Source organism: Notothenia coriiceps, unplaced genomic scaffold (genome assembly GCF_000735185.1).
Source record: "Notothenia coriiceps isolate Sejong01 unplaced genomic scaffold, NC01 NC01_scaffold00009695, whole genome shotgun sequence".
Classification (NCBI taxonomy): Eukaryota; Metazoa; Chordata; class Actinopteri; order Perciformes; family Nototheniidae; genus Notothenia; species Notothenia coriiceps.
The window spans coordinates 755,021-764,170 of record NW_011342396.1 but is presented as its reverse complement, the minus strand read 5'-3'; the positions used below and the strand labels follow the sequence as shown (position 1 = coordinate 764,170).

Sequence of the window (9,150 nt, the reverse complement as noted above, 5' to 3'; positions counted from 1 at the left end):
TCCTTTAACATTGTAGGCACAGCCTTGCCCCCTATGCCTTTGAGGAATACTTTGAGAGGTGAACCCAGTATTGAGAAATGATGATGGTGTCTTAACTCATAGTGTCCACATTGCCATCCTTTCAAGCTCTACCTCCTCCCCATTCCCAGCGGTCTGAACAATGAAAATGTTTTCCCTACAATGAAAACATACATCTGAGTATTGAGGTTATCCTGTGCTTCCTGTGCACAAATTAACTAAACTACTTAACCTCAACTCCACTATATAAACTAATTACACTCTAACAAACTCTCTGCAACAAATTGGCTTGTTTCTTTCCTCTCATCCTCCTTACCGTTTTATTTTGGTGCATTTAGAGCTTTATTATTCACTGCCCTGGAACTGCACAGTCAATCACATTCTCTAACTTTTCTAGGTATCCCATCCTAAACTTTTGAGGACTTTTAATGCAAGTCAACAGTGGTGTATAGTTTAAACAGTGAGCTCTGGGTGTTGCTGTAGGTCTAATCTCCTGGTTGGTAAGATCTTCTCTTCTGCAGATCCCTACCAGTGATTTTGCAGGCCTTTGTTCACATTGCCTCTGGATCTTATCATATATTAATGAAGGCATGCTGGTCTCTCTTGTTCCCACAGATACCCCGACAACTCTACACCACGAAATCAGAAAAGTTAGTCTCAGAAATAGTGGCTTCCATCACTGTATACCGCACCAACGAGGTGAGGACAAGGGGGACATCTGATGTTGATTTATTGGAAAAGTTAAATGGAGAAATTGTGGAGCTTTTGTGTGTGTAATGAACCCACTAAGAGGAAGTATCTCAGAGACCTTTTACTATGACAGTTCCAAGGAGGTGTTTCTTACAGTGTATATTCAATAACTTACCTTTTTTATATTCAAAATATTTTACAGCTCTATGATTCGAACAAAGGTAAAAACTCCTGTGCCTCATTCACCGATAAACCCATCAATGTTGACTTTTTTGATCATTTAAATACCGTTTAACATTACCTTAAAATAAATCATGGGAAATAATCATATTAACCTTCAATGATTCCATGGTTTGAACTTTTGGTGCTCCTGCCAAATGAAAAGAGCCCTTTTTCGGAGTTTAAAGGTCCCATGTCATGGCCATTTCCACTGATCATAATTCCACATTGTTGAGGGTCTACTAGAATAGATTTATATTGTTGCAATTTTCCAAAATTCACTTTGGTTTCTCATACAGGCATCTCTTGTAAACTACGTGGTATCACTGAATTGCACTCTGCCTTTAACGGCTCGTTGGTAGCTCCATAGCTCCAGGCCACCTCACCCTCCTGTGTAGCACAGTGTGCTCTGATTGGTCGGGACGTTGTGAATCGCGCTGAGCTCCGTGGAGGTGTGGTTTTTCCTTGTTTAGCGACAGCGAAACACAGCCAAACTCACCCTGAGCACACACAAAGTCACAGCCGAAGTAAAAACAATAAGTGTGGCTTGATATTGAGTAAGAAAAAGGTTGATAAACGCTGTGAGAATGGGTCTGCAGAGAGAATTTCGCCGCGATCCCAACTGTCTGTTATCAGCCTGCAGCCAGGGAGGAGAGATCAGCAGAGCTGCCTGCACTGAGTGTGTGTGTGTAGGAAGTTTGTGGATTGGTCAATTTGGACCAATCAGCGGGGGTTTAACGTAACGGCTCCGCGGACGTAACGTAACGGCTCCACGGATTGGTCCATTTGGTTCCGGGTAACGCATGACATCATGAGTTACCCGGAAGAATCAATGGACAGTGACGTATCTCCAACGAGGCGTTTTGGGGAGGTATTTTCTGTGTTAGAGTTTTACTCGCTACAGGGTGTACTTTGAGGGTTTTGACTCTGCAGACTGTTTACATGCATAAAAACCTTCATAACACACAAGGGGACGGGTAATAACCGGAAAAGCATGACATGGGACCTTTAAGTGAATATTTGATTGATTTTATAAAAAGCAGATATCTTGTAGATGTACTTATAAGAGTGTTCTGTCATTTATTGTATCATTTAATTATCCTTTTTGTCTCCTCTAGACATGGCGACCCCCAAATGAATACAGGACGTGCTGTATGTTAAAGTCCTCGGATAGCGAATGCTTTGAAGAAACAGTGTGACGGCACCGTGTTCGTTTGAGGAGCGGACGACACTGTGAGCAAACACTGAAGCTGCTGTTTAACTGTATTATGGGATGTAACTCTGTATAAGTATTGAAATCTGTTGTTCATAGTGATCGAAACGTCTCGTTAGACAGAGAGCTATGGATGTCAAGGTGAAAGACTTAGGTTGTCTTAAAGTGGAACCTCGTATTTATTCTATATATTGAATGGTAGGAGCATTTCCTGTGTACCCTTTGCAGAGGCGGTTCTTTCCTCACAATGAGGTATTTATTATTTACAGGCTGATACCCATGGTGGTATCTTAAGGTTAGACTGAAACATGTTGTTTATTTTACTGTTAATGCTTTACTTTGGTTGTTTCCCCAAAAACAGAATGAATGTATAAGCTGTTGATTTGGGTCATAACATGTTGTTGTTTATAGAACTGTTGGCGGCTAACCTGTATTTATCAGTCTGTCCTTCTCAAAACAACTCTTCCAACTAATCACCTCTGTTTTGAGTTCTGGATTTTTTTTTTACACATTTTGCATTTAAAAGCAAACAAATAAAATGTTTTTGCATTAAAAATAAATGTTGTCTGTTTTTTGACATCTTAAAGATGTCTGAGCTTCATTGTGTCAAATTTAAAAGTTGTTATTGATGAGTTAAAGTATGAAGTCAACCATCTCTGTTTGAGGAAAGTACCAAAAAGTGTTTGAATGCAAGTCAAGGACACGTCTACTTAATAATTGTTGCTTCAAATTCAAAGTTGTAGCTCCAATACCTATAATATTAAGAAATCTGCACTGAAGAGGCCCTTAAGTACAAAACATGTTGGCAGTCAAATCAAGGTCCACTTAAGGTTCATACATTTCTTTTTTTCTATATGTTTGAGATAAAAATATCAAGTAAATGTCGACAAAAGAGAACCTTAAATCTGTTTTAATCCACTTGATGACTTAAAGTGGACCTATCATGTTATATTTGAATAATATATTGTAGGACCACACCTAAGGCATATTTATACTTTTTATTTTTCAAAATACCAAACAGATCATGCATTTTAGCCATTCCTCATTTCGCTCAATTTAACACTGTCTTTGCATGGGCTGATTCTGTGAGAACAGCACCATCTACAGGCCTGGCATATGTACTACAGCGTCTCCAGCGCTTTCGAACGGCAATGTCCGTGGCTGTCTCCTCCTGATTGGTGGAGTTGGCCCAATAGCCGTAGCGCCCCTTCTGTGACATCATAGAAGTGTTCAAATCTGGATCAGTCTGTATCAGATCCGTTGCAGCCCCTTTTTAAGAGATTTGGGTATGGAGGAAAATAGAGAGGGTTGTGTTTTCTGACACTTGGTGAGTTCCCTGGAACACCGGGGACACATATTCACTCAGTGACGACATCAGCCTCACATTAGCCTTTGTTGTTTAATTAATCTACACGCTAATCTCTTTAGCTGCTAGATGTCAGATCCATTTCCCTAACACTAACCACAGAATTAACTCGTTCTCACTTGTAAGGTATCTATAGTTACTAAGAAAGAAGAAGAAACCAGGAACATGGGGGCACACATTTATTTTCTACAGTATTCCAGTGCAAAGGCCAACGTGTAACCAGCTCTTGTTTTGAGTTAATCAGTTTTATTAGGCTACTTTCAGTACATAAGTGTAAGCCTAAAGAAAGGTACAGCATGGTTTAACCAATGAGATGTTCCTGGTCTAACTAACAAAGAACTCAAAGTAATCAGCTTGCAGAAATATGACATGAACACACATAACCCACACACACGAAATACATTGTCTGCAAAACAATCCACAAAACTGCAAACGTAAAACTAACTTCTACATTACCCTCTTGCATAACAAATGAACAACAATACAAAAAAAAGAGATTCCCTTTTTTTCAGGGATTTTAACTGAATTGTAGACGCAGCAGGAAAATAAAGACTAAGATGATATTTAACCACACAGTTCTCTAAACGCATTCATCTATCTTTAACAATGCATTTGTTGACTATATGGAGTTAGTGGGCAGTTATTAAAGTTGATCACATGATTGTCCCGTTTCTTTGTCAAAATGTAAGTAGATGGACGATTGAAATATAATATGTATCATCCCTATTGATATGAAATACAGTATAAGATAACTATAGAAATATATATGTTGTATGTATGACTATGAATTCCGACTTGATAGACTTGTTTAAATATTTTCTTTCTTCTTGCGTCTAATTTATCGTCCCTTTTGCGGACCATTAAGGTTTTTGGGTTAATAGTTAGATAAGCTACACACATGTTAAGACTTCCTGGGTGTAGTGCAGTGATAATTCATTTTAAGGCCTCACAGTGTGATCGTACTAAGACTGACATTCTAATGCTAGACAAATAGGGTGTCACACAGCCAAATGAAGATATAAAAAATGAACATAAAGAACAAGCAGGACTTTTGAGATGAGTACATACAGTAAGATTCTATAAGGAGCCTCTTTCTCTGTGGTTACTTCTATTTATCCCACAAACCACAGGCACTCTGCCCCTGAGTGTGCATGTGTGTGAGTCTGTGTCAGTGTCAGGTTTCTGGACGCTCTCCTCTGCTGCCTCACTTGAGGAGACTCTGCAGCATGGCGGTGGCGTACGTGGGCCGGGCCTGCTTGTTCTCGATGGCTTTCTTGAGGTACTGAATCCCATCGCAGCGCTCCCAGATTTCTTCAAACTGCCGGGGCAGGATCTCCGCGCCCCTCTTCCTGGTCAGACCCGTCTCCTCCAGACTCAGCTCACACATCTCCATGTCGTCTTTCCCTGAGAGGTGGACCAATAAGGATAGGTTTACTGATGTGTGCTGCACAAGTATTATCATCCATTTGTGTATAGATCAAGCAGGCCCGGACTGGCCATCGGGAGGACCGGGAGGTTTCCCGATGGCCAGGCCTGTTAAGTGGCCTGAGGAATTTTTTATTTTTATGTATGTATTGTGAACGCAACGCTGCGCAAATGTGGGTCAGAGTCTGCCTCACAGAGGGTGACTGGCTGTCTACATGATGTGGCCTGCCGACATGGCCACATTCATACAGATCATACTAATGCCCTCGATTGGTCTCTGTGTCATTCAAGCTCGGGAGTGTGTATGTGGCGCGAGCGAGCGAGAGAGAAAGCGCGCGCACCGGTTACGTGTATTGTTGTTGTTAGCATCTGGTGCTAGCTAGCTGCGCTAACGGATATAATGAGCTGTCAACAAGGTGGAGGAGAGTCCTCTCCTGTCAGACTGAGAGACTGATAACTACAGCTCAGGTGAGGTAAAGGACTCTCTGAGTGTTTAGATAGTTAACTTATTCTAAGTTCTCAGTGGGTCTCAAACAGTTTGGTCACCATTTCGCCTAGTAAACACATATTTCCATTTGAAGGGGGAGTGATTAGTAAAATATGCATGAATAATAAAAATAAAAATGTTAACTAGGTGAAAAAAGGTAAGATCAACTTTAAAAACTTGTTGAGAGCTAAAACTAGTCTTTGCTGCTGCCTCAAAGAGGAGAAGGGAGACAGGTGAGGCTGATTCAGGAGCCCAGACACACTCACAACTATAAATGAACCAAAAAACAAATAAATAAACAAGTTTTAAAAAAAAATTCATATTGTTATTGGTTATGGCCATGTCCTTATGATTTTATGATTATTTAAATGTATACAGTTCTTTTTCATATGGGTATTGATGCATTTAAGTCCAACATTTAAAAACAAATCTTACCGGGGGAGCATGCCCCCGGACCCCCCTAGAGGATTTCAGGTCTACCTCCACTTAAAATATGTTCACATGTATAGGTTCCTAAATAGATTTGCACATTTTTTTTAAATAGTAACCCATGTCCATACAGATGTAGCGATTCATTTCAGACAGTTTGAAACGCGAGGGCCGTGATTGGTACGTGATCTGCCCTCGCTCAAGGGAAAACCTCCAGCTTGACTTGAGACCGCCCCCGTGATAGATAAATGTAATTATAATGAAGCCAGCTGCAATGGATCATTGATCCACCAGGGGGTCCAGTGGGGTTCCACACTGGAGCTCATGTGAAATAAAGTCAGATACAGTACGCTGGATGTACAGCGGAACTTTGTTAAGATCCATATGTCACGGATATCATACTACTGTGCTAAATAAGAGACATGTAATCATTTANTAGCTTGCTGAGCTAACGGACATAATGAGCTGTCAACAAGGTGGAGGGAGNAGTCCTCTCCTGTCAGACTGAGAGACTGATAACTACAGCTCAGGTGAGGTAAACAACTGAGTGTTTAGATAGTTATCTTAGTCTATGTTCTCAGTGGGTCTCAAACGGTTTGGTCACCATTTATGTAAACACATATTTCCATTTGAAGGGGTAGTGATTAGTAAAATATGCATGAATAATAATAAAAAAATGTTAACTAGGTGAAAAAAGGTAAGATAAACTTTAAAAACTTGTTGAGAGCTAAAACTAGTCTTTGCTGCTGCCTCAAAGAGGAGCAGGGAGGAGGGGGAGACAGGTGAGGCTGATTCAGGAGCCCAGACACACTCACAACTATAAATGAACCAAAAACAAATAAATAAACAAGTTTCAATGTTTTTTCATATTGGATATGGTATGTTATTGGTTATGGCCATGTTCTTATGATTTTATGATTATTTAAATGTATACAGTTATGTTTCATATGGGTGTAGTCTCTTTATTTCCCCCTCAAAGTGCACCAGATTGATGCATTTAAGTCAAACATTTAAAAAAAAAAATCTTACCAGGGGAGCATGCCCCCGGACCCCCTTAGAAGATTTCAGGTCCACCTCCACTTAAAATATGTTAACATGGATAGGTTCCTAAATAGATTTGCAATTTTTTTTTAAATAGTAACCCATGTCCATATGTTTATTCAGGGGTAGTAGATTTAAAGTTTAGGGCTATCACTATGGGCAGCAACGCTGTAAATATTGACAAATAAATCCAGGAAAACGGCACAAAAGAAAACTGGTAGTGGCCCGGCTGGGTGTATAATTCCCAGCCTGACTTATTGTCCCAGTCCGGCCCTGAGATCATTCAAGTAAGGCTAAAATAATGACTTAATTTACACAATTATTTCAGGGATTTTAAGAATTTTGATGCTTCCTTTGATTGATTAACATAGACATTTTTGGACAGTTTCTAAGAGAACAAAGGTGATTGGGAGACATAATTTTCACGATTTTCTCTTATTAAAGTCCAAACCAGAAGTGTTTGACGTGTGGGACCGCTCAAATATAAAAAATAAGTGTAAGTAAATTACTTCTACTTGCTCTATGTAAACAGTTTGCATTGTTAAACAGTATTTCATGATTTAGGTCTTCAAAAATCTTTAAAACGTAACAATCTGGATATTTTCATTAAATTGCTTCTAACTCTTAGCCAAACAAAGTCTATATGCTGAGATGAGGTCACGAGTAAGTGTTGCTTTATTTGAAGGGGTCTCAAGCCAAACAGGTCAAGAAACACTGGACTAAATAAATGACTGATAATAATTGTTCCCCCCTAAATATAAAGCAACACATACACATGATTTTCTAGAGAGGCTCTATATGTGATAGTGTTAGGAAAAGTGAAAGCTGCCGACTCACCTGCGACCAACACAATCGGTTGTTTATCAGGGTGCAGCTCCATCTGCCTGGCGATCCAGGGCCCGTCGAAGTGGGCATACCACCAGCCCTTCTTTTTATTCTGCGGGTCTTTGTACTGGTCTGCGGGCCGGGTGAAAGGAATGCGGAAATATCTCTGCTGGCGGTTCATGGCCACTTCCTGGTGCTGGGCCGCCATCGGAGGAGCTGGGTTCTGCTCAGCTGCAGACGCATCGTTAAAATAAAAGGTTCAAGGTTCAAGGTTCAAGGTCCAAGGTAAGCCGTCTATTGAATGTGAAGAGTGTTGTGTATCTCCATAGAAGCATATACAACAAAGTATCTGTGATTTGAACTTAAATAACCAGATAATACTCATGTTTTCATGTAACGGCACAGAACAAGGTGAGTGGGGCAGGAACACAAATCTACAAAAGCTTTCAAAACAAAGATCAAAAAGGATCCAGGAAATGCCCAAGTAGGCTAAATATCACATGGAAAGGCCCCACTAAAGCAGCTTTTAGCCTCTTATGAAATGCCCCTGATAAGACCCCCGCTGCATCAGCTGGCCAACACAGGATCCGAGTATAAGACAAACACCGCACAACTTTCAGGAGCTGGCATATCAAAGAGAAAGGAGGGTAAATAGTGAAAGAAGAAGCACCAGAGAATCGAAAGTTCCCATCGAATGTAATATTTGCTTTAAAGATGAAAAGGAAAGAAATGCAGAGGACCAGTAAGCTCTAAAGCTGTTCGATAACATTTGTGTGTGTGTTTGTGGCACAGACCATGCATGGCTGAGTAGAGAAGGAAAGGAGCAGAGCGAGCTGTCAGAGCAGCCTGACGAGGCATGGCTGGCAGTTACTTGCTAATTAGAACAAATATATCTGACACAGCCAGACAGACGGCAGCTGCATTCCCAGGCCTTAGCGTCTCGTCGGCTAATTGAATGTTAGGAAACACGGGCGGGTTATTTGTGTGCAGGGCATCACTTCCTGCCAATGACAGAGGGGGGCGAAAGTGGAGGAAATCAACATTTGTCACCTGTAACTTCATGTGCCTGGGGCGAGGTGTGGGGAAAGCACTGTGTGTGTGTGTGTGTGTGTGTGTGTGTGTGTGTGTGTGTGTGTGTGTGTGTAGATTTCAGCACATATCCACAGGTGATGCAGTGATTAAAGGAGTTGAGCAACAGGATGATGCAGATATGAATGACTCCACAAACCGTAGTCAGTGATAGATTTAGGAGCCCTCTGCTCAGGTCCGTCATCGGTGCGTTTCTTGTTCTTGGACTTCCATGCGTGATAGACCTTCAGACGNGGTGTGTGTGTGTGTGTGTGTGTGTGTGTGTGTGTGTGTGTGTGTGTGTGTGTGTGTGTGTGTGTGTGTGTGTGTGTGTGTGTGTGTGTGTGTAGATTTCAGCACATATCCACA

The 9,150-nt window shown here is 41.0% G+C and overlaps 2 protein-coding genes across 2 annotated transcripts in view; one reads left to right on the top strand and one right to left on the bottom strand.

The window, feature by feature from the left end:
- Positions 1-62, top strand: part of impg1b (interphotoreceptor matrix proteoglycan 1b) — a gene marked incomplete at its 5' end in the record, with an annotated part of 12,664 nt that extends 12,602 nt beyond the window's left edge. Inside the window, one exon of the mRNA XM_010771252.1 lies at positions 17-62. Coding sequence (XP_010769554.1) covers positions 17-62 — 46 coding nt within the window. The remainder of the gene's footprint in view (positions 1-16) is intronic.
- A 3,606-nt stretch (positions 63-3,668) lies between these two features.
- The window catches only part of myo6b (myosin VIb), a 46,416-nt gene continuing 40,934 nt past the window's right edge, over positions 3,669-9,150 (bottom strand). The window contains exons 31-33 of the mRNA XM_010771251.1: positions 8,942-9,040; positions 7,726-7,944; positions 3,669-4,910 (exon numbers count right to left, since the gene is read on the bottom strand). Of these exons, the coding sequence (XP_010769553.1) occupies positions 4,711-4,910; positions 7,726-7,944; positions 8,942-9,040 (518 nt within the window). The 3' untranslated portion in view covers positions 3,669-4,710. The remainder of the gene's footprint in view (positions 4,911-7,725; positions 7,945-8,941; positions 9,041-9,150) is intronic.